At 33.6% G+C, this 26,389-nt stretch overlaps 1 protein-coding gene across 1 annotated transcript in view; it reads left to right on the top strand.

The window, feature by feature from the left end:
- Window positions 1-1,163: 1,163 nt before the first annotated feature.
- TEX11 (testis expressed 11) overlaps window positions 1,164-26,389 on the top strand; it is a 57,874-nt gene continuing 32,648 nt past the window's right edge. The window contains exons 1-5 of the mRNA XM_032474675.1: window positions 1,164-1,350; window positions 6,170-6,249; window positions 12,853-12,933; window positions 13,261-13,380; window positions 23,893-23,973. Of these exons, the coding sequence (XP_032330566.1) occupies window positions 1,275-1,350; window positions 6,170-6,249; window positions 12,853-12,933; window positions 13,261-13,380; window positions 23,893-23,973 (438 nt within the window). The 5' untranslated portion in view covers window positions 1,164-1,274. The remainder of the gene's footprint in view (window positions 1,351-6,169; window positions 6,250-12,852; window positions 12,934-13,260; window positions 13,381-23,892; window positions 23,974-26,389) is intronic.

The raw sequence follows: 26,389 nt of genomic DNA, 5'->3' as shown, positions 1-26,389 counted from the left end.
CAACTGTGGCATAGGGGTACTATATAAGAGAGATGGAGATGAACATGAGAATTAGCTGCAGATTAGTGAAATGACAGCCATGCTAAATAAACAATCTGTTTAAAGGGAAGCTCATCAGAGAAATGTGGAATTGTAGATGAAATAGTACTGGAGAAAATAGTTAAAACTAAAATATAATTGTGCAGCATTACTGTACATAAACTGAGTTTTCTTAATATTTATCTAGTTAGTATTCCTCCTAGTCATATTGCTACCAATATGTTTATTATAAGATCATAGTCACCATAGTATCCTGGGAGATTTAAGCTGGAACTGTGTCATATTGGTCTCAGGCAATAGTACCACCCAGGAACAATTATTGCCTTCAGAGTTCTTGCCAGAAACCAACTTATCCCAAATTACACATTTTATTCTTGAGACCCTATGAGCTCTATTTATTTTTCCATCTAGTTGACTAGTTGCCACTTGATAGGAAGATAAAACCCAAAACAAACAACTAGAATCTTTGCCCCTAGTCCATAGGACAAAGCATAATAAAACAATAGATCTTATTATTTGAATATGTATTCTTTTATTTTTTAAAATTTATTTATTTATTTTTATTTTTGGGGGGAGAGGTACTTTTTTTTACTTACTTATTTTTAATGGAGGTGCTGGGGTTTAAACCTAGGACCTTGTGCATGCTAGGCACGCACTCTACCCCTGAGCTATACCCTTGAATATGTCCCTCCTTGAATATGTATTCTTTATTTAGCACTTTGGTGGACACTATCAGTGCTATATAAATTGAGTAAGATATGATCTTTGATATCAAAGAGCCTAGTTGGAAAATAAGAATAACAGCTAAAACAAAGAAAATACTATATGAAGTAGCATAATTAATTGCTCAGTTATGTGAAACTTAGTGAATATAGGAACTCAAAGAAGAGATCATACTATACTATAGTGCTTGCTGAAAACTTCATGGATGTTCTTGGTGAGGCTGAACTGGATTTGAGTTACATAAAGACAGTGGGAGGAGGTATATCAGGTGAAGCCAACAGGAAGAATAAAGGTACACAGGAATGAACAAGTTGTGTTCATGGGATGGTGGGACAATCATTCTAACGGTAAGTTTTTGGGAGGAAAGGTAAAATGGAACTAGATTTTGGAGTACCTGTAAATGACCCACAGTTGTCACATAAACATGAAACATGGAAGAAAGAAAAATATCATTGGAGATGGACAGTATTTTAACTGGCTAAGAAAATGTTTCTCTTGTCCAGATTGAAGAAATGGCAGTAAACCTGTGGAACTGGGCAGTTACCAAGAGAGTAGATTTCGTTATAACTGAAGAGCAGAAAGCTAAATGTACGTATACATTTTGTGACTCATATTATGAGGGATATACTTATTACATATTAGGTTTTGTTCCTGCAGTTTAAATAATATTTGACAAGTTCTTAGATGGAGATTTGTTAAAAGAAAGCTAAACAAAACAGCCTGTAAGCAGTGGTTTCTCAAGCAAACAGTCTGCCTGTTTTATGATTTTTCAGAGGTTAGCTCCTTATTAATAAAAGTTGAAAACACGACTGCAAGAAATACTCTGGTGGTGAACAACAAATATAATTAAAGGATGGGAAAATGAGAACTTTAAGAAATGTTAAAGGACATGGATTATTTCCCTGGAGAAGAGACGATTAGAATCTTCAGGATTCTGAAGGACCATCAAATAGTAGCTTCCCCTCTCCATTAATAAAATACTGAAAAATATTGCCATGTGAGGAATTTAAATTTAAAAATCTATAAAGAATAGTTTCCTCATAAAGTGGGTTGATGACCATTGAACTGAATTATTGAGAACATGATAGAAGTTTTTTTGTTTTGTTTTGTTTTGTTTTGTTTTTTTGTGAGAGCAAACAACAAGAATAACAATAGCACAAGAAAGACCCAAAACTAAACTTACCTGCTTGGATGCATTAAATGTGATCCACTGGCTGGCAGAGTTCTAGTGCTTTAGCTAAATGGACAGGGTCTAGCAAGCTGATAGTTACTGATTTCCAACAAGGATAGTGACAGTTAATGTGTTCATGGAAAGTATATTGCCCCATTATAAAGGATACATTCAGGCAACAAACCAAAAGGTGAATCTCTGGAGTGCTTGGTTTTGTAAAGACAAATGTACTTTGTATGCGACAAATAGAATTTATTACTAAATGTTCATTTTTATGAATATAAACCGAACTGTATACAACTGTATACTGTAGGTATAAGGTAATTAATGGTTAATATAGTCAATAATATACTTGCTTATTAGCACGCTCCTCTGTTAGGCTGTTTAGAGAACAGTTCTGTCTCTTTAACTCTCAGATAAATGTTGATATCATTGCTCCTAGGAGCCTTAGATCCTATAGTAGTGAGGTGGGAAGAGTTAGAAATTCATCTGTGGGAGAAACTCAGAAGATAGATGAACTGTACAATGTTAAAATGCGTTAATTTTAAACTCCTCCCATTCTGCATATCAGGGAACATTGCTCTGGGTGTTTCTCACTGCTTGTCAGATAGTGGGAATTTGGTAGATGAAGTGGGAGCTGCAGCCCTAGGATCTTTCCTAATGTACTGACTCTGGATGTAGCTGTTCTTAATCAGATATTTGGGTGCTTATTATGTGCCTAGTACTTTTAAGATACAGTGGAAAACAGGATGTAATGCAGGAACCTCTGATATAAAAGAGTTTTATCCCCCAAATCTGCTGATTGGAAGATGTTTTGTCTCAAAAACAAATTCAGTGTTTCTAGATTATGTTATGTGATGAAAAAAAGTCTTTAAGATTTATTTGCTACAATTTTTTATTTTAGGGAAGAATTATGGAACAATGAAGAGAAATAGGAAAGCCAGAAATAGAAGAATGACTTATAAATTTTAGTGTTAGACCTACTGTATTTGAGGTGACAGTAAGGTTGGAGATGTGAGACTGGGGCTTCTGAGAAAGGTCAGGCTGCCTTTAGATTTGATAGTTATTCACTTGGAGGTGATTGTTGAAGCCACAAGAGTTGTTAAGTTCTCTGAGGGAGAAATTAAAGAGCAGTGGTTCTTAAATATTGGTATAAATGAGAATCACCTGTGGAGCCTTAAAAAATACAGATCCCCAGGCTTCATGATTGGAGATTTTGATTTTCTGAGTTTAGGATGAAACCTGGGTATGTCTATAATTTGAAAAAATTCCTCAGGAATTCTCATGTGCACCAGATTTTAAGAACCAATGGTGTTGACGGAACAAAGTAGTGAGATTTTTACCTTGACTCTTCTAATTAAAGACTGGGAAGAAAAAGAGCAAGGATGGGAGACCGAAAGGAGCAGTTAAAATATTTTAGAGGAGACTCATTACCCACTTATTGAGTACAACTCCTTTATAGGGCTGTCATACCATGTTATGGCAGGCAGTAGGTGAAAGGGACAAGGTAAGACTCCAGAACAAAAATACCAGGCATACGTTATGCTTAAGGATTTAGGAAGGAATGAGTTAAAGCTAAATAAACAATAAAAATAAAGAATTCACAAATGCCAGAGGATGCATATCTATGTGTTGTCTAAAGTCAATTCAAATATCAAGCTGTGGGCACTGATGGAGCAGAGTAAGGCAGATGCAAAGAGTCAGTTAGCAAGCACCTAACCAAGATGTTTATAGTATGGAGGGGCCAAGGACAAGCTGATGAGAAGACAAGGGCAGAGCAATAGCAACAAAGAAAACATCTTTATACTGAAGTAGCATTCTGTCTTGACTTCAGCTGCCTTTGGTTGAAGGGCTTATTGGTGGTAACTATAAATAGGATCAAGAATGCGGGAATAGAGCAAAGTTCTTAGACTAAGACATTTCCCACAGAGGGACACTGCTCAATGCTGAACCAGGGTAGTGTGAGGCCTAGGAAGTAGTGTTTTTCAGAAAAGTTATGATCATTGTGAAATGTTGCTGTGAAGTCGGGAAAGGTAATCTTTGGGAGTGCAGCTTTAGTAAATGGTAAGGATGCAAGACAGATTTCAAGGCCATAAGGAGATGAGGGTAGTAGCAAGAAAATAGGGATAGTACATCATTCAGTTCAAGAAATTTGGCAATGAAAGGAAGAAGAGAAACGAGATGGACGCTAGAAGCATAGTGGGGTTAATTGATTTTTTCAAGAAAGGAAGATGGATATATTTGAAGGTAGAGGGGAAGGAGTAAATTGAGAAGGAGGTACTGAAGATATCTTTGGAGAAGGGAAATAACTGAGAAATCAGGGTCCCTGAGAATACTGAAGAATTAGTAATCTTTGGGAAAAAAGGAAACAGTTTCAAAACTAGAAATGCAAGACAATGTAAATATATGTTCAGAAATTATTTTACTGACAGTTTTTTTCCAGAAACAAATTAACTTTGTTGAGAGATGAATAAATTTTACATTTCATGATGGGTAATGAAAATATGACTACTTCCATTTCTCTGTAATTTAAGCTGGGCACATCTCTTTTTCACTGGACTATTAATAAAAATGGTATTAGCATAGGTAGAATGGCTGCTAAGATAACATTAAGGCAACTAGTTCAGTTATATGTGAAATCATCTTAAAAAATCAGATATGTTTGATAAACATATGTTTTATAGAAGAAACCACATAATTAGAGGTTTCAGTTATTTAAACTTTCTTATTTTCAGGGTAAATGAATTGTATAATTAAGATATCTGTATTTTCTAAGTTATACTTCAAGACCTTTTACCTCATCTACAGAAAATAATATAATTAAGGAGGGAAGGGATAGCTTAAGTGGTAGAGTGCATGCATAGCATGCACAAGGTCCTGGGTTCAATCCCTAAATCTTTTGAAAATAAATAAACAAACAATATCACTAATTGTCAGAGAAATGCAAATCAAAACTACAATGAGGTATCACCTCACACCAGTCAGAATGGCCGTCATTCAAAAATCCACAAATGACAAATGCTGGAGAGGCTGTGGAGAAAGGGGAACCCTCCTACACTGCTGGTGGGAATGCAGTTTGGTGCAGCCACTATGGAAAACAGTATGGAGATTCCTCAAAAGACTAGGAATAGACTTACCATATGACCCAGGAATCCTGCTCCTGGGCATATATCCAGAAGGAACCCTACTTCAGGATGACACCTGCACCCCAATGTTCATAGCAGGACTATTTACAATAGCCAAAACATGGAAACAGCCTAAATGTCCATCAACAGGTGACTGGATAAAGAAGAGGTGGTATATTTATACAATGGAATACTATTCAGCCATAAAAATTGACAACATAACACCATTTGCAGCAACATGGATGCTCCTGGAGAATGTCATTCTAAGTGAAGTAAGCCAGAAAGAGAAAGAAAAATGCTATATGAGATTGCTCATATGTGGAATCTAAAAAACAACAACAACAAAAAAAGCATAAATACAAAACAGAAATAGACTCACAGACATAAAATACAAACTTGTGGTTGCCAAGGGGGTGGAGGGTGGGAAGGGATAGACGGGATTTTAAAATTGTAGAATAGATAAACAAGATTATACTGTAAAGCACAGGGAAATATTCACAAGATCTTATGGTAGCTCACAGAGAAAAAAATGTGACAATGAATATATGTATGTTCATGTATAACTGAAAAATTGTGCTCTACACTGGAATTTGACAAAACACTGTAAAATGATTATAAATCAATAAAAATGTTTAAAAAAACCAAACAAACCTAATTACTGCCCCTCAAAAATAGTTAAAAAAAAAAGAAAAAATATATTTAGAAAGTTTCACATTTTCGGAGAATAATCTAAAACTATTCTGATCAGAAATTTTGTCAGATGTTGAATAGCTTTTGATTACAATTCTACTTAGAATTATTTTGCTGCCAGCATGATACATACAAGAATATCATGTGGAATTATATATCTTCAGTGAGTCTTTATGATTTAAGACCTGCAGAAATGAAAATTTGAAAATCAGATATCTGTCTGACTGGAGCATTAAGCAAATGATTCATTTGATAATTTTCAGGTCATTTATTTTTGATAATTGATTTTTTAAAAAAGGCTTTACAATTTTTATTTTTAACAACAAACTGGTTTTACTTCACTCCTCTTTTCTCTTTATTGGTGTATATGAAAGGAGAATGAATGTTTTGTGTTTATGGGTGTCTAATTACTGTTTTGCAGTACGGCACGTTGCTTGCAAGTTGGTGCATATGTGTGAAGGCTCAGCTGCTTCAGAAGAAGCTATTCGAAGACAGATTTTTGTAAGTCCTAATTAAATCTAGAGAAAGTGCAGATGCAATGAGATAGTCATTACTACTCTGAAGATGGTTAAAATTAGTGTAAACATGTAAGGGGGTTATATCCTTTAGTGCTGTCCATGTTACCTTTATAATAATTATATCTATTACAATTAAGTTCTCAGAAGTACTATAGTTGTTATTACAGTGATTCAGTGGACTAAATACTGAACTTAAAATTCAGGATTTATGAAAAGTAATGAAAGTAATAAAAAGTAACAGTTTCCTGTTCCATCCTTTCCTACCCCCATCTTACTCCATAGAGGCAAGTTATTTTTTTTTAGTGGAAAATATTTTTCCCAGCGTTTTAAAACAATATTTATTGAAAGCTCAAATGTACACACAAAATAGAAAAAATAGCATGATGCCCCTATTTACCTGTTACTCAGCTAGAGTAATCATCAACTTATGACCGCTCTTGTTTCTTCTAGATTTCCTCCAACAGCAAATGCCCGGCCCCATGGATTATTTTGAAACAAATCCAAAATATATTATTTTGCCCATAAATAATGTATCTAATAAATGTGTCTCTAAAAGATCTTTTTTATTCAATCAAACCCAATACCGATTATCACATCTGATAAAATTTAATAAAGATTTTCTAAAATCATCAAATATCCAGTCTTTCCTCCCCCCAACCCCTCCTGCTTACCCTCCTCACTGTTTTCTCTCTCTAGTTCATTTCTTAGAATCAGGATTAAACAAAGTCCACACCTTGTATTTTGTTAATATGTTCTATAGTTTCCTAAATTCTGGATTCTAACTGCATCCTCATGGTGTCATTTAATATAGTACTCTGTCCTTAGTTTTTCCTGTAAACTGGTAGTTAGATTTGGGAGCTTGATCTAATTCAGGTTCAATTCTGTGAAAAATAATTCGTAAGCAGTCTGGTGTACTTCCATCAGGAGGCACTAATGTCTGCTTATCTCTTTTCTGCTGTGTTAGTGCCCTTTGATGACTATTGTCCCCAGATCCATTATTTCTGTAAGGGTTTGCATATTTTAATTCTTTATTCCTTGTTTATTGGAATAGAGAGAAACTTTCCCTCATCAACTATTTGGTTACCCTGAAGTATATTTTGTATAAGCAAGTCTTGACTCTTCCTTTAACAGTTTTCAGAATAATGAGTTGGCCCTCTAACATCCTTTAATGACGACCAAATAGGTTTTTTAAAAAGGAAAGTATCATTGTGAACTCATGGATTGTAACATATTTAATGACTTTCAATCCATTGTAGTTACTATTTTTATTGAAGCACAGTATCCTATTTTTGGCCAGTAAGAACCTCTTTCAGTGATTCTGAATCCTTTTGGTATGACCCAAGCAGTCTTTAATAGTTTTATTTGATTTCTGATATAAGATATCCAGGCTTATCTTACATAGTTCCTGCCCTAGACCTGAATTCAGCCATTCTTCCAATGAGCCCTGTGGAGAATGTTATTTAGATACTGCAGTCTGAAAGTTACAAGTGCTCATCGCTATTGCAATGGTCATTATTTCTAGACCTTTTTAGTGGACAGAGCTATGAAATTCATATTTTAAAGAGAAAATATCAATATTCATATTGATATTTAGGATTATAGGGTTTTACTTAGCTTCTTGATTTTATATTTGTGTCTTTGGTGCTAAAAATCTTTTTTTGGGGGGAGTAATTTGGTTTATCTGGTTATATATATACATATGTATTTTTAATGGAGGTGCTGGGGATTGAACCCAGGATCTCGTGCATGCTAAGCATGCACTCTACCACTGAGCTATATGCTCCTCTGGTGCTAAAAATCTTGGTGCCTAACATTAATGTAATGAACAACTTGTTTTATCCTAGAAAATATATATTTATAACAGTTTCAGAATATAGCAATATCAATATTATTACTAAGAATTATTTCTAAAAATAGTTTAGGAATTTTTTGTACCTTTTTTCTTAGGCTGTATCCTACTAGAGATGTACAGTCAAAATATTGTTTTAATATTATTAAAATATTGTTTTAAAATTACTTGAAATAATTCCTTTCATAGAGAGTAAATATTTGACTTGATACATAGTTAGGTTTATTAATTACTATTTGCTTTTTTATGTTTTAGTGATTGCTTCTCCCCATTTCGATTGAATTTTGTTTTATAATTGTGTAAGATATTGACATGGTTCTGAAGTAAAATCTACTAAAGGAAGTATATTCAGATAAGTCTAGCTTCTTTTTTTTAACATTTTTTATTGATTTATAATCATTTTACAATGTTGTGTTAAATTCCAGTGTTCAGCACAATTTTTCAGTCATTCATGGACATATACCCACTCATTGTCACATTTTTTTCTCTGTGAGTTATCATAACATTATGTATATTTCCCTGTGCTATACAGTATAATCTTGTTTATCTATTCTACAATTTTGAAATCCCAGTCTATCCCTTCCCACCCTCCAACCCCCTGGTAACCACAAGTCTGTATTCTCTGTCTGTGAGTCTATTTCTGTCCTGTATTTATGCTTTGTTTTTGTTTGTTTGTTTGTTTGTTTTTGTTTTTTTTAGATTCCACATATGAGCGATCTCATGTGGTATTTTTCTTTCTCTTTCTGGCTTACTTCACTTAGAATGACATTCTCCAGGAGCATCCATGTTGCTGCAAATGGCATTATGTTGTTGGTTTTTATGGCTGAGTAGTATTCCATTGTATAAATATACCACTTCTTTATCCAGTCACCTTTTGGTGGACATTTAGGCTGTTTCCATGTTTTGGCTATTGTAAATAGTCCTGCTATGAACATTGGGGTGCAGGTGTCATCCTGAAGTAGGGTTCCTTCTGGATACAAGCCCAGGAGTGGGATTCCTGGGTCATATGGTAAGTCTATTCCTAGTCTTTTGAGGAATCTCCATACTGTTTTCCATAGTGGCTGCACCAAACTGCATTCCCACCAGCAGTGTAGGAGGGTTCCCCTTTCTCCACAGCCTCTCCAGCATTTGTCATTTGTGGATTTTTGAATGATGGCCATTCTGACTGGTGTGAGGTGATACCTCATTGTAGTTTTGATTTGCATTTCTCTGATAATTAGTGATATTGAGCATTTTTTCATGTGCCTTTTGATCATTTGTATGTCTTCCTTGGAGAACTGCTTGTTTAGGTCTTCTGCCCATTTTTGGATTGGGTTGTTTATTTTTTTCTTATTGAGTGGTATGAGCTGCTTATATATTCTGGAGATCAAGCCTTTGTCGGTTTCATTTGCAAAAATTTTCTCCCATTCCGTAGGTTGTCTTCTTGTTTTACTTCTGGTTTCCTTTGCTGTGCAGAAGCTTGTAAGTTTCATTAGGTCCCATTTGTTTATTCTTGCTTTTATTTCTTCTAGGCGAAAATTTTTGAAATGTATGTCAGATAATGTTTTGCCTATGTTTTCTTCTAGGAGGTTTATTGTATCTTGTCTTATGTTTAAGTCTTTAATCCATTTTGAGTCGATTTTTGTGTATGGTGTAAGGGAGTGTTCTAGCTTCATTGTTTTACATGCTGCTGTCCAGTTTTCCCAACACCATTTGCTGAAGAGACTGTCTTTATTCCATTGTATATTCTTGCTTCCTTTGTCAAAGATTAGTTAACCAACAGATAAGTCTAGCTTCTATCTCTGTCATCTTCACCCTGTTTCCTCCCTTCCCTTGTAGATAACTATTTTGCTTATTTCATTGTTTTTCCTTTTGGTATGCATGTATGTATGCATTTATTTTATTGAAGTATAGTTAATTTATAATATTATGTTAGTTTCATGTGTACAACATAGTGATTCAATGCTTTTGTAGATTATACTCCATTTAAAGTTATTATAAAATAATGGCTATGTTTCCCTGTGCTGTACATCATATCCTTGTTGCTTATTTATTTTATACATAGTAGTTTGTATCTGTTAATCCCCTTCTCCTATCTTGTCCTTCCTTCCTTCTCTCTCCCCACTGGTAACCACTAGTTTGTTCTCTATATCTGTGAGTCTGTCTCTGTTTTATTATATACTTTTGTTTGTTTTATTTTTTAGATTCCATATATAAATGATAACATAGAGTGTCTTTCTCTCCTTTTGGTTTTTAAACATAAGCAATCACGTATGTATTTGTATCTTCCCCACTCCCAGGGTTCTTAGATAATTGGTAGCATTCCATATAGATACTTCACCTTGGTTTTTTTTTACCCCATTTAACATTATATCCTAGAGATCACTCCATAGCAGTATATAGAGATATTCCTCATTTTTTATAGCTACACAGTATTCAGTTGGTACATGTACCTTATTGTACTCAACCAGCCCTCTTTGATGGACATTTGGGTGCTGCAATGAACTGCCTTGTGTGTATGTCTTTTCCTTTTTTAAGGCTATTACTTGTAACCATTTTTGTTTTTATTTCTCAGGTTTATTTCCATGTATCTTAATCATGTGCTTATATCACTATATTAGTTTGCTAGGGTTTCCATAACAAAATACCTTAGTTTGGGTGGTCTAAACAGTAGAAATTTATTCTCACAATTCTGTCCAAGATCAAGATCCAAGATCAAGGTGTTGGCAGGTTTATTTACTTCTGAGGCCTCTCTCCTTGGCTTGCAGATGGCTGCCTTCTTGCTATGTTCTAATATGGCATTTCCTCTATGTGTGCACATCCCTGGTGTCCTTTTATGTATCCAGATTTCCTCTTATAAGGACACTAGTCAGATTGGATTAGAGCCCACCCTAATGATTTAATTTTAACTTCATCATCTTGTTAAAGGCCCTATCTCCAAATATAGTCACATTCTGATGTACTGGTAATTAGGGCTTCAACATATGAATTTGGGGGATAGAGGCAACACAATTCAGCCTATAATTATATCTTGATGTATCAGCTTTATATATGATCGATTTCTTTTTGCTATGATAGGTGAAGATTTATCTCATGCTATCTATCATTTGTTACCTCCCACTACTCCTTTCAGTTTTTGTTATACTGTTTTCAGTTTATCTGATGGTTATCTTTTAAAACTTTAAATAATAAATTTAAATTTTTATTTCTTTCTCCATCAGTTTTGGAGAGTGTATCTTTACTTTCAACTCTGTGAGTGTATTAGTATCTTTACCATTCTCTCTCCCTTTCATCACCTTTGACCTTCCAACTTCTGTCACCTCTAATATTTGCATTTTTGGCTTTATTGATTTCAAAAAATGAAAACTAAGAGGAGCATTTTATTGATTGTGACCATAATTCTGTGGATAAAAGTGGTATTTCTCTTTATTTTTCCATCTACTAGCTGTCTTAATTCTGTTTCCTCAGGTATTCTGTTTAAGTGTGATGTCCCTACATAGTATTGGTTTCCCTCAAACGTTTGGTGATTCTTGCTCATATTTGATTTCAGATTCCTTGATAGTCTTATGTGAATACTGTGTCGCACTATTTACTATAATCTGAATCCAGTGACAGATGGAGAGGTAGGACCAGAGGTTTTGCATTGACCTTTGCTGTCAGCTATCTGGAACTCTACTTTCCTCTAGTCTAAGTGACTATATTCTTTGTTCCTTCCTGGGGAGGAGGGGAAAAGTTACCTCTTGAGGGGGAAGCCTATTGCCTGTTACTCCTACTGTTCACATCCAGAATGTTTCCACATTTTGCATTTTTGTGCTTTTTAGGTTGTGGGTTTTTGCCTCATTCTATTTGATGTCTATTTTTCAGAGGTTCCTTATAATTTTAGATCAACTGAAAAATGTACCTTATTTTCTAGGACTATTGTTAATGTGAAAATATGTATATATTTTCTTTTATTTCTAGAAAATATATATAAAATCCCAAGAAATAATGTATATATAATATGATATGTATCATAATATTTATTTATATGATATTGCATATATCATTTCTAGGAATTTATAGTATAAAAAATTCATAGTATATTTATATACTATATATAAACTTATAGTATAAAATTTATAGTATATTATAATATATTATATATATATATATACATAATTTCTAGGAATTTATAATAGAAGGAGTGGCTGTAGTGTGTGCTTAGTCCTCCATCTTGATTCAGTCCTTGTTTGCTTCCACAGCATTTGTGCATATTACATATCAACTATTTATTTAGATGTCTGTCAGTTATTATATTGTGAGCTTCTTCATGGTTCCTGGTAAGTAAAGGATACATGATAAGCATTTGCTAGATTAATAAAAATTTATTAGAAATATAATTAAATAGAGCCCAGGTGTGTTGGCTTACAGTCTAATGCTTATCATATAACTTTCTTCAAATATGTGAAGCATTAATTTTTTAGAACTTACTCTTCCTATCTAAATTATCCCAAGGTTTTCTTTTAATATTTCCTTATAAGATGTGTTTTCAAGGCTATTAATTTTTTACCATTGCTTTTCTTAAGAACATTTCTCTTAATTTTGGAGTTCCATGTAGAACACAGAACTCTAATAAATGCTGACTATTATGTTTTTGTTTTCTGTGGATTATGCTACTGAATATGGACAGAGGATTATATATTTTCCCCAGTACCATCCTCAACCAGTTTGGAGGAGGGATGAATTTTTAAAAATTATTCTCTAATTTCTTTCTTCCAGATGAATATGAGAACTGGAAAAGGGTGGGTAGATGTTGGAAATGCTATTGTCGCTGATGAATTTTTTCAAGCTGCCATGGCTGTAAGTTACCATTGATTTTTTTTTAGCGGGTGAAACACAGTCATTTTATTTTGCATTTCTTTGATCTCTAATTAGGTTACACTTTTTCATGTTTATTTGTTGCTTTCATTTCTCTTATTTTTGCCTCATTTTGTGATTTACTTATTTTTCTTGAGTTGTACAATAATTTTTTATTATTAAAAACTTTAATCATTTGTCTGTCATAAACATTGCAAATATTTACTCAAATTCACTAATACCTTTTTAAGTGACTACTGATTTTTACTTGTGGCAATTAATAGTTGTGGTTATTCTCATCATTCCATTGTATTGTGGTTTATTTTCTAGGGTCTGGAGCAATTATATGTCAAATTAATGCAGAGAAGCTCCACTGAGGCCCATGCAACTATGCCGAAGATTGCTGTGGAAAGGGACCTTTTTAAAGTGCTTTCTTACCAGGCAGAGTCAGTAGGTATCACACAATGGGGCATTTCTTATATGTAAATGCAAAAGTGATGAGATGTGACCTATTAGAATAAAGTGTCATTAGCCTTTTATAGGATATTATATTTAACCTTTTTAATCTTTTATATCTGAAAGTAACATTACTAATGGTGATTGGTATCTGTTGGGGTGAATGAGATTGAAAAGATTGATAACTAATCATAATTAGTCATCATTTTCAGCCATTGCATGTAATATCTATCATTTATTTATGGCATTGTCCCTACTTGAAACACCTGTCTCTGTTTATGACTCTCTTACATTCAAACAGTTTACCTAAAATATTTGCCCGAAAAGAGCTTTCACATTTGCAATTATTCTCAGTGGTTTCCTGATGTTTTTAAAAAGTCTGCTGATGTGACTGTTCAAAGTTGTACTTTACCTCTGTTTGACTTGTGGGTTTCCTCCTTTTGTCACCATGCAGTTAGATGTGCATTTTCAGTTGACAAAATGTAAGCTGTGATGACTTTACTGTATATAATTATATAATTCTAAAAATGAAAGAGACGTGAAAAATCTATTTTTATTTTTTAATATCTTCATTGAGATACAATTTATATACTATAAAATTCACACACTTAACATGTACAATTCAGTGGTTTTGGTATATTCACAGACTTGTACAACCTTCACCACAATCTTAAGTTTAAAACATTTTCATTACCCAAAAAGAACCCCTCCCATCCATGAGCAGTCACTCCCTATTCCTCCTGATCCCAGCCCTAGCAACCCTAATCTACTTTCTGTCTTTATAGATTTACCTATTCAGGCCATTTTACATAAATGAAATCATACAACAATTGGTCTTTTGTGATTTGCTTCTTTCACTTAGCATGTTTTCAAGGTTTATCCATGTTGTAGCATATATCAATATTTTTATTACCAAATAATGTTTCACTGTATGGATATACCATGTTTTGTTTATCCATTCATCTGTTGATGAATGTTTGGATTGTTTCCAATTTGGGGCCATTATGAATAATTCTGCTGTGAACATTCATGTACAGATCTTTGTATGCACATGGTTTTATTTCTCTTGGATGTATACCTAGGAATAGAATTGCTGAATAACATGATAACTATGTTTAGCCTTTTGTGAAACATCAGATGGTTTTTCACAATGGATGTACCATTTTACACTCCCACCACTGGTGTATGAGGGTTCCAATTTCTACATATCTAAGAATTTTATAGATTTATAGCGTTTACCTTTAGATCTGTGATCTATTTCAAGGTATGGCATGAAGTGGGGGTCAAACTTCATTCTTTTGCATGTAGCTATCCAGTTGTCCCAGTACCATTTGTTGAAAAGACTATTCTTTTCCCACTGAATGCTTGGAACCATTGTCAAAAATTAATTGATCATAAATGTGAGGGTCTATTTCTGGACTCTTGATTCTATTCCATTGATCTATATGTTTATCCTTATGCCAATGCCACGGTAGCTATTTAATCAGTTTTTAAATCAGGAAATGTGAGTCTTCCAGCTTTGTTGTTTTTCAAGATCATTGAGTACGGTAGCTATTTAATCAGTTTTTAAATCAGGAAATATGAGTCTTCCAGCTTTGTTGTTTTTCAAGATCATTTGAGTATTCTGGGTCTCTTGCATTTCCATATGAATTTTAGGAAAAGTTTGTCAATTTATGCAGCAAAACCAGCTGGGATTTTGATGGGGATAGCATTGAATCTGTAGATCAGTTTGAGGAGTATTGCTATCTTAAAAATGTTAAGTGTCTGATCCATGAATATGGGATGTCTTCACATTTTTTTTAGGTTTTGTTTAATTCCTTCTTATTTTTTAAATAATGAAATTGAGGTTCAGAGAGAGGATGTGAGTTAGTTGAAGATCTATGACCAGAACCAAGATTTTGACTTTTAGCCTAATGCTCCCTACCCTACAAATTAGATTAACTATATAAAAGAGAACACCTTGTGATAATTTTGTCTTGCCTTTTAATGTTAATATCCTTTGTTGGTTACATTAATGCAACTACTGAAAAACTGATATGAAGTCCAGCAGGTCTTGGTCTTATATCTTAACTCTTCTACCAGCTTGCTCTGTGACCTTGGGCTTTCACTTAGCCTCCTTGAACCTATAAAAATCCAAAATTTAAGAGATCAACTCTCTATATAATACATTGTGGAGGGGTATATTTGACTTGATAGTAGTTCATGTGAAAAAGACCTATGTGTTTTATTTATTTTATTTTTTAATTGGAGTATAGTTGATGTACAATATTATATATTTCAGGTGTACAATATAGTGATTCAAAATTTTTAAAGGTTATACTCCATTTATAGTTATTAAAATGTTGGCTATATCCCCTGTGTTGTACAATATATTCTTGTAGCTTATTTTATGCATAATAGTTTGTACCTCTTAATCCCTTACCCCTATATTGCCCCTACCACCTTCCTTCTCCCAACTGGTGACTGCTGGTTTGTTCTGTGTATCTGTGAGTTTGTTTCCTTTTTGTTATATTCATTAGTTTGTTCTATATTTTAGATTCCACATATAAATGATAACATAGAGTATCTTTCTCTTTCTGTTTCACTTAGCATAATACCCTCCAGGTCCATCCATGCTGTTGCAAATGGCAAAATTTCATTCCTTTTTATGTCTGAGTAGTATTCCATTGTATATATACATACCACATCTTTACCCATTCATCTGTTGATGGACACTTAGGTTGCTCCCATACTTTAGCTATTGTAAATAATTCTGTTACAAACATTGGAGTGCATGTATCTTTTTGAATTAGTGGGTTTCTTTTCTTTTTTTTTTTTTTGGATATATACCCAGGAGTAGAATTGCTGGGTCATATGGTAGTTCTATTTTTAGTTTTTTGAGAAACCTCCATACTGTTTTCCACAATGATTGCACCAATTTACATTCCTAACCAACAGTGTGCAAGGGTTTCCTTTTCTCCACACCCTTGCCAGCATTTGTTATTTGTGTTCTTTTTTGATAGCCATTCTGACAGGTGTGATACCTCAGTGTGGTTTTAATTTGCATTTCCCTGATGATTAGCAGTGTTGAGCATCTTATTATGTGCCTGTTGGCCATCTACATGTCCTCCTTGGAAAAAATGTCTATTGAGGTCTTCTGCCCATTTTAAATCGGGTTGTTTGTATTTTTGATGTTAAGTTGTATGAGCTTTTTATATATTTTGGATTATTAACCCCTTATTGATCATATCATTTGCAAATACTTTTTAGCATTCTGTATGCTGTATTTTCATTTTGTCAGTGGGTTCCTTTGCTGTGCAAGAGTTTAATCAGGTCCCATTTGTTTATTTTTGCTTCTGTTTCCTTTTGCTTCAAAAAAATATTGCTGTGATTTATGTCAAAGAGTGTTCTTCCCAAAGGAAACCATAAGTAAAACAAAACAACAACCTACGAAATGGGAGAAAATTTTTGCAAATGAAACTGACAAAGGCTTGATCTCCAGAATATATAAGCAGCTCATACGACTCAATAAGAAAAAAATAAACAAACAACCCAATCCAAAAATGGGCAGAAGACCTAAACAAGCAATTCTCGAAGGAAGAAATACAAATGATCAAAAGGCACATGAAAAAATGCTCAATATCACTAATTATCAGAGAAACGCAAATCAAAACTACAATGAGGTATCACCTCACACCAGTCAGAATGGCCATCATTCAAAAATCCACAAATGACAAATGCTGGAGAGGCTGTGGAGAAAGGGGAACCCTCCTACACTGCTGGTGGGAATGCAGTTTGGTGCAGCCACTATGGAAAACAGTATGGAGATTCCTCAAAAGACTAGGAATAGACTTACCATATGACCCAGGAATCCCACTCCTGGGCTTGTATCCAGAAGGAACCCTACTTCAGGATGACACCTGCACCCCAATGTTCATAGCAGGACTATTTACAATAGCCAAAACATGGAAACAGCCTAAATGTCCATCAAAAGGTGACTGGATAAAGAAGAAGTGGTATATTTATACAATGGAATACTACTCAGCCATAAAAACCGACAACATAATGCCATTTGCAGCAACATGGATGCCCCTGGAGAATGTCATTCTAAGTGAAGTAAGCCAGAAAGAGAAAGAAAAATACCATATGAGATTGCTCATACATGGAATCTAAAACAAAACAAAACAACACTTAAATACAAAACAGAAACAGATTCATAGACATAGAATAGAAACTTGTGGTTGCCAAGGGGATGGGGGTGGGAGGGTACAGACTGGGATTTCAAAATGTAGAATAGATAAACAAGATTATACTGTATAGCCCAGGAAAATATATACAAGATCTTATGATAGCTCACAGCAAAAAAAAATGTGACAATACATATTTGTATGTTCATGTATAACTGAAAAATTGTGCTGAACACTGGAATTTGACACAACATTGTAAAATGACTATAACTCAATTTAAAAATGTTTAAAAAAAGAGTGTTCTGCCTATGCTTTCCTCTAGGAGTTTTATAGTATCTGGTCTTACATTTAGGTTTTTAATCCATTTTGAGTTTATTTTTGTATATGGTATTAGAGAATGTTCTAATTTCATTCTTTTACATGTAGCTGTTAAGTTTTCCCAGCACCACTTATTGAAGAGACTGTGTTTTCTCTGTTGTATATTCTTGCCCCCTTTGTTGTAGATTAATTGATCATAAGTGTGTGGGTTTTTTCCTGGGCTCTCTATTCTGTTGCATTGATCTATGTGTCTGTTTTGATGTCTATAGCTTTGTAGTACAGACTGAAGTCAGGTAGCATGATTCTTGAGCTTTGTTCTTCTTTCTCAAGCCTGTTTGGCCATTTTGGGTCTTTTGTGTTCCCATACAAATTTTAAAATTATTTGTCCTAGTTCTGTGAAAAATGTCATTGGTATTTTGATAGGGATTGCATTGAATCTGTAGATTACTTTGGGTAGTATGGTTATTTTAACAATATTAATTCTTCCAATCCAAGAACATGGTATATCTTTCCATCTGTTTGTTTCATCTTCATTTTATTTCATCAGTGTCTTGTTGTTTTCTGAGTACAGGTCTTTTACCTCTTTAGGTAGGTTTATTGCTGAGACCTATGTGCTTTAATTGTCCACAGTTTGGTGAAATAAGTTGGACCAAGTTGAGAAGGCCCAAATATATGTCTTTGAAAAATATTTTGATATTTTCCTAAAGGCAATGGAGTGGTTGAAGGTTTTTGGGAATAGTTAAGGTGGCACCAAATGAAAAGTAACCTGGCAGTAGTGCTTAGGGTGGATTGAAAAAGTGAAAAGAATGGAGGCATAATGTAAGCATAAAGTGACTAGAGCCTGGAGTATAGTAGTAGCAATGAGAATGGGAAGAAAGGAGGCAGATAAAGGAAGCAATCATTTGTGCTCAACGAGAAGGACTGAACCACTCAGTCTTTGAAGGCAGGAAAAAGGGGATAATAATTTCACAAACATTTACATTTTGGAGGGGGAATGTAGCAAAAAGTAGTGGAAACAGAAAAGTTGGATGACATGCCAGAGATGAGGAGGACTAGAACAGTGAGTCATATATGAGAAGAAAAGAAAATTTCAGGGAAAAGGGGATGATTAGCAGTGGCTAGTGCTTCAGAAAATGAGATTGGAGAAAAGGCTATTGGACCTAGCATTTAGGAAGATGACAGAGATCCTAGAAAGCAGTTTTAGTAGCAAGGTAAAAGTGGAAGACAAATGGTAGGAGTTTAATGGCTGGGTGGATGATGAGGCAATGGAAGAAGTTAGTATAGTGGGAGGGTCTGTAGGTCAGAAGTATTTTCATAATAATTCTAAGACATTATTGCTTTTTTTAAAACTGTGTTGGCATTTATACTTGTGGTGCAAAAAGAATGGTGGGAAAAACTGCTGACCCTTTAACAGGAATCAAGACAGTGGTATAACGTTTATTTGTAGTCATTGTATTCTTCACTGCTACACACTTGGAGTTAAAAGAATGTCGGTTTTACTTAAAAATGCACTTGGTGAAACAATGAAACTGATTAATTTTTTATTAAATCTTGACCTTTGAGTATCTGGTGTTTTAATATTCTATGTAATGAAAAGGGAAGTACCCATAGAGTACTTCTGCTGTATATCGAAGTGTGATGATTGTCTTGAGGAAAGGCCCTGATGTGATTGGTTTGTGAGCTGAATTAGCTACTTCTGTTTTCACAGAACATCATTTTTACTGGAAAGAATGACTCATAGATAAATTTTGTTAATTTGGACTTGGGTATTTAGCAGACATTTTCATAAAAATGAATGAAGTGAGAATGTAACTTCTAGGAAAGCAACTGACAATATTTGTTGCCAGGGATAAAATTTAAATGTTTAAGTAAAAATTAGAATCTTGGAAAAATTGTACCTCCACCATGAGCTTGACCGCTTCTGGATACTTAGACTTTTCTGATCAAATTACTGGTGATATTAACTAATGTGATAAAAAAAACTTTTATTTGAAATAATTATAGATTCATAGGAAGTTGCAAAAATAGTAGAGAGTTCTAGCATGCATTTCACCTAATTTTCCTCCTGGGTAACATCTTGCATAAATATAGTACATAGTACTTTATAAAACCAGGAAGCTGGTGTTGGTACAATCCATAAACCTTATTCATATTTTACAGGTTTTACATGAGCTTGTGTGTGTCTACTATTCTATACAGTTTTATCACATGGGTAGATTTGGGTAACCACTATCACCACCCAGAAAAGTTCCATCACCACAAAGGTCCCTTGTGCTTCCCTTTGTGGTCATACTCATTCCCCCATCCCCAGTCCCAGGCAACCAATAACCTATTCTCTACCTCTATAATTTTGTCATTTGGGAGTGGTATATAAATGGAATCATATAATATGTAACTTTTTGATAATTGCTTTTTCCACTTAGCCTAATTCCGTTGACATCCATCCGAGTTTTGTGTATCAATAGTTTGTTCTTTATTTGCAAGTAGTATTCTGTGATATGGGTGTACCACAGTTTGTTTAGCCATTCACTATTGAAGGAATTTGGGTTGTTTCCAATTTTTGGCTGTTGCAAGTAAAGTTGGCATGAATAGTTGTGTATAAGTTTTTGTGTGGACGTAAAATTTTATTTCTATCAGATAAATACCCAGGAGTGCAATTGCTGGGTCAAATGGTTAGTGTATGTTTAGTTGTTTATTTTAAAGAAACTGCAAAACTGTTTTCTAGGGTGGCTGTGTCATTTTAATTCCCACCAGCAATATATTAGAGATCCCATTCTCTGCATCCTTGCCAGCGTTTAGTATTGTGACTAATTTATTTTAGCTGTTCTAGTAGATGTGTAGTGATATCTCATTGGTTTTAATTTGCTATGGCTATGATGTTGAACTTTTTTTCATGTACTTATTTGCCATTTGTATATTCTGTTAAGTGAAGTGTCTATTCATGTCTCTTGGCCATTTTCTATTTGGATTGTTTGATTTTTTTTTAATGTTGAATTTTGAGAATTATATATTCTAGATTTGAGTCCTTTGTCAAAAATGTTTTGCAGGTATTTTCTCCTAATCTGTAGCTTGTCTGTTCATTCTTTTAATAGAGTCAGAGAGCAAAAGTAATTTCAATGAAGTCCAATTTTTTTTTCTATTGTAGATTATTCTTTTGGTGTCATGTCTCAAAACTCTTCAGCAAGCCCTAGATCTGAAAGATTTTCTCTTAAAAGTTTTATGGATTTACCTTTTACATTTAAATCTATGATTGATTTTGAGTTAATTTTTGTGTAAGGTGTGAGGTTTAGGTTGAGGTTCCTTCTTTGTTTATGAATATCCAGTTGCTCTAGCACCTTTAGTTGGAAAGACTATCCCTCTACCATTGAATTGCTTTCACACATTTGTCAAATATCAGTTGGCTATACTTATGTGAGCAGATCTATTTCTGGAGTCTCTGTGCTTTCCTTTTTTTTAAATTAAAAAAAAATTTTTTGTGGGAGAGTAATTAGGTTTATTTATTTATTATAATGGAGGTACTGGGGATTGAACCCAGGACCTCCTGCATGCTAAGCACTCACTCTACCACTGAGCTATACCTCTCCCCCCCATGCTTTCCTTTTGATCTATGGGTCTGTCCTTCTTTTAGTACCACACTGTCTTGATTGCTGTAGCTATAAAGTCTTGAAATTGGGTAGAGTGATTCTCTCCATTTTATTATTGTTTCAGAATTGCTTTAGCTATTCTAATTCTTTTTTCTTTACATATAAATTTTAGAATAATATTGTCTACATTTACAAGAAATTTTAACTGGAATTTTGATTGGAATTGTGTTCAGCCTATGTATCAATTTGAGGAAGATTGACGTCTATTATTTTCATTTGTTGTTTGTGCTTAGTTGTCATATTTGAGAAACCATTGCCTAACCCAAGATCATGAAGATTTACTCCTATATTTTAGTGTAAGAATTTAATAGCTTTTAGCTTTTACATTTGTGCCTTTGATCCACTTTGAGTCAGTTTTTCATATGGCATGAGGTAGGTATCCAACTTCATTGTTTTGCATTGGATATCCAGTCCTAGCACCAATTTTTAAAAAAGACTTTTTTACTCATTGAATTGTCTTTGCACCCTTATCAAAAACCAGTTGGCACTAAATGTAAAGATTTATTTCTGGACTCTTAGTTTTATTAAATTAATTTATATGTGTATTCTTATGTCAATACCATACCCTGGACTACTGTAGCTTTGTAGTAATTTTTGAAATAGGAAAGTGTGAGCCCTGTGACTTTGTTTTTCTTTTTCAAAATGATTTTTCCTATTTTGAGTCCCTTAAATTTTTATGAGTCTTAGGATCAGTGTCTCAGTGTCTGCAAAAAAGCCAACTAGAATTTTGATGGGAATTGCATTGAATCTGTAGTTCAATTTGGGGAGCATTACCATCTTAAAGGTTATTAAGTCTTCTGATCTGTGAACATGGGATATCTTTCCATTTATTTGGAACTTCTTTAACTTCTTCAACAATGTTGTATAATTTTAGTGTATAAGTCTTGCAGTTCTTTTGTTGAATTTTTTCCTAATTTGTAATTTTTTGTTGTCAATTTAATGGAATTGATTTCTTAATTTCATTTTTGGTTTACTCATTGTTAGTGAATAGAAATACAATAGATTTTTGTGTGTTGCACTCTGTAACCTGGCTGAACTTGTTTATTAGTTCTAATAGTTTGTGTGTGTGTGTGTGTGTGTGTGTGTGTGTGTGTGTATTTCTAGGGATATTCTACATACAGGATCATGCCATTTGAGAATAGAGATAATTTTCTTTAGGAATTATACTTAGGAATAAATTTAACAAAAGAAGTGAAATACTGGTACACTGAAAACTATAAAATATTGTTGAAAGAAATTAAGAAAATCAGAATAATTGGAAAGATATTCTATATTCATGGATTGAAAGACTTAATGTTGTTAAGATGGCAATATTACCTGAAATTGATCTACACATTCAGTTTAATCCCTATCAAAATTCCAACTTCCTTGTTTTTTGCAGATATTAATAAGCTGATCCTAAAATTCATATCGGCATTCATAAGACCCAAAATAGGCAAAAGGATCTTGAAAAAGAACAAAGTTGGAAGACTCACATTTCTTAATTTCAAAACTTACTACAAAATTATAGTATCAAGACAGTGTGCTGCTGGCATGAGACAAACATAGATCAATTGAAAAGAATTGAGAGTCCAGAAAAATACCCCATATTTATGGTCAAATGCCGAAAAGTAAGAACTAAGAATATAAAACTCTTAGAATAAAACATAATCCAAGGTTACAAAGATTTATACCTATATGCCCATTTTTAAATAGGCCTTATCAGCTAAATTCTCAAACAAGCCTCTTCTACAAGTGTCTAAGTAACGTATGATAGATGTTTTCATTCACTTGAGTGTCAGTCATAGAATTGTATAGCTGAAAGGAATCTTAGAGATAATCTAGTACAGTATCATTTTATAGATGAGGAAGCTAAAGCCACAAGAGCATAAGGTTCAGGGTTATAGTAATAAATAATCAAAGTAGCTCTTCTAGCTCTAAGATGGAATTGCACTAAACTGCCTTTTATAGCAGATGTTCACACCAGTTCAGACAATAAGGTTATTGTGAGCCTGTTTTAAGACTTTAAGGCAAAAGACTGCTGTTTAACATAAAAATTCTTTTAGTGTGGAGATAAATATGAGAGCTATTCAAGCTGGGGAAGCATCTATCAGACATGGCATTACATCATAATATAATAAGATTGTACATCAGTTTGGGCATTTCCAGAAAAACTAAATGACTCCCAGTCATTCAGTGTCAACTCTGTGTTACCCAAGATTCTCTGTATTTTGAGCTGGCTATTATGTTTAGCTGGACCAGCTAGTGTTGCTAAGAAAATTAGAAAACAAATTAAGACTTTTTGATGCCAGTTAAAATATATTAAAATTGATTTATATATAAATAGCTTGTTATTTCACTTTAAACAATTGTTGACATATTTTTTTTTGCTTTCCCAGGCAATTGCTCAAGAGGATTTTCAAAGAGCATCTACATGTGTACTGCGCTGTAAAGATATGTTGATGAGAGTCCCCAGAATGGTGAGTGAAATCTCTGCATTTATTCTCCAAGAGTTTGAAAATATGCTATATCAAGTTCTAGGAAGAATCATTACTACTTCATGTCCTCCTTTAGAGATTATATTTGAGATCAGTTCTACTTACTTACTGAGTCTTGAAATACTTTACTTCCTTTGTTTTTTTATTAGAAAAGTTGTTTAAAAAAGTGATATGGGTTGTTTCTTAACATTTCTTTGCTTTCCCTTTTACTGTCAAACCATTTTGATAATATTTCCCCTATATTTCATGCTATGTGATGAAAGAAAGAAAAAATGAGTTTATTTCCCTGCCGACAAAGTCGACAGCAGTTAATCATATCATTGCCATAGTAATTTTCTATATTGGAATTTGGAGGTATGAATGATTTGATAGGATAAATAAAGCCAATTTCCCAGACTGCATCTCATCAGGATTCCAGAGTAGATTTTTAATTTTTCCACTTTACCTCCCTTTTCATTCTTTCGTCCCTGTTTCAGTGCCTATGCCTACTTCAGCCTTTATATCACAGGGAATTGATAACAAAGATACATTTGGATGTTATGGAGAATGTTCCCAGGACTCCATCAATTGTACCTACTTGTGAGATTGGTCTTACTTTTCTAATTCTGTGTTGTAATGTAGAACTTAATTTGGTAAATATTTATATATTGTCAGTATTCCAGTATTATGTGAGGTACTCTTCTAGGCTTTAAAAAAATTTAAAGCAATTTCATATTTACAGAAATGTTGTAAGAATAGTACAAAGAACTTCTGTATACTCTTTGCCCAGAGACCCCATTCAAGTTCCCTAATTCTATTCTTTACAAAGAATGAATTCAATCTAGGATTTCACGTAGTATCTAGTCTCTTTTCTCAGGAATACTTCCTCAATCTTACCTTGAATTTCATGACTTTGACAGTTTTATAGATTACAGAACAGTCACAGTGGTAGAATGTGGCTTAATTTGTTTTTTAAAAGTTGAAAAAATTTTATTCAGATATAATTGACATATAACATAGTGTAAGTTTGAGGTATATGACATGTTGATTTGATACATTTACATATTACAATATTATTACTGTAGTAGCATTAGCAAACACCTTTATTATGTCACATAATTATCACTTTTTGTGTTGAGAACAGTTAAGACCTAGTCTTTTAGCGGTTTTAAAATTTATAATACAGTATTGTTGACCGTAATCATGCTGTTGTACATTAGATCTCCAGAATTTATCTATTAGTTGCAAGTTTGTACCCTTAAACAACATCTCCCCAATTTCCCCACCCTAACCAAATTAGGGTTTGTTCCGAGTTTTCTCATGATTAGACAAGGTTATGAAATTGGGGCCAGAAAGATCAAGGAAGTGATTCTATGCTTTCCTCATGGCTTCCTATTGGGTGGCATACAGAATCAATTTATTCTATTGCTGGTGGTGCTAACTTTGATTAAAATTGTGTCTTCCATGTTTCTCCATTGTAAATTTATGTTTTTCCCTTTGTTATTCATAAGTGTTTTGTGGGGTGATGCTTTGGGACTATGTAAAATCCAGTTTCTCATCCCACTTTCACCATCCAATTGAGATTTCTTGCCTAAATTAGTACTATGATGGTTGACAACTGGCTATTTTTCTAATTCTGTCCTTCTGTATTTACTAGCTGGCATTCTACTGTAATAAATTTTTTATTGTGGTAAAAATAAATATCATAACATTTGCCATTTTAACCATTTTAAAATGTAAAATTCAGTAGCATTAAGTACACTCAGTGTTCAACCATCACCACTATCAATTTTCAAAATTTTTTTGTCACTCTAAATAGAAACTCTGTACCCATTACACAATAACTCCTCATTACCACCTCCCCACAGCACCTGGTAACCTCTAATCTACTTTTTGTCCCTATGAATTTGCTTGCTCTAGATATTTCAGGAAAGTGGAATCATACAATATTTATCCTTTTTTGTTTGGCTTATTTCATTTAGCATTAATATTTTCAAGGCTTATCTGCATTGTAGCATGTATCAGAGCTATATTTCTTTCTATGGCTGAATAATATTTCATTGTATGTATATACCATATACCACATTTTGTTTACCCATTCATCAATTGATGGGTACTTGAGTTATTTCCACCTTTTGGTTATTGTAAACAATGCTGCTGTGAACATTGATGAACAAGTATCTGTTTGAATCCCTGTTTTTAATTCTTTTAGATATACATCTAGGACTAGAATTGGTTGGTAATATGGTAATTTTATTTTTAACTTTCTGAAGAACCACCAAGCTGCTTTCCATAGTGGCTGCACCATTTTACATTCGCATCAGCAATAAATGAAAATTCTAATTTCTCCATATTTTCACCAACACTTGTTACTTTCTGGGCTTTAAAAAAATTATTGTTATCCTAGTAGGTGTGAAGT

Source organism: Camelus ferus, chromosome X (genome assembly GCF_009834535.1).
Source record: "Camelus ferus isolate YT-003-E chromosome X, BCGSAC_Cfer_1.0, whole genome shotgun sequence".
Taxonomy (NCBI): domain Eukaryota; kingdom Metazoa; phylum Chordata; class Mammalia; order Artiodactyla; family Camelidae; genus Camelus; species Camelus ferus.
This window is presented reverse-complemented; position numbering and strand designations above follow the sequence as displayed.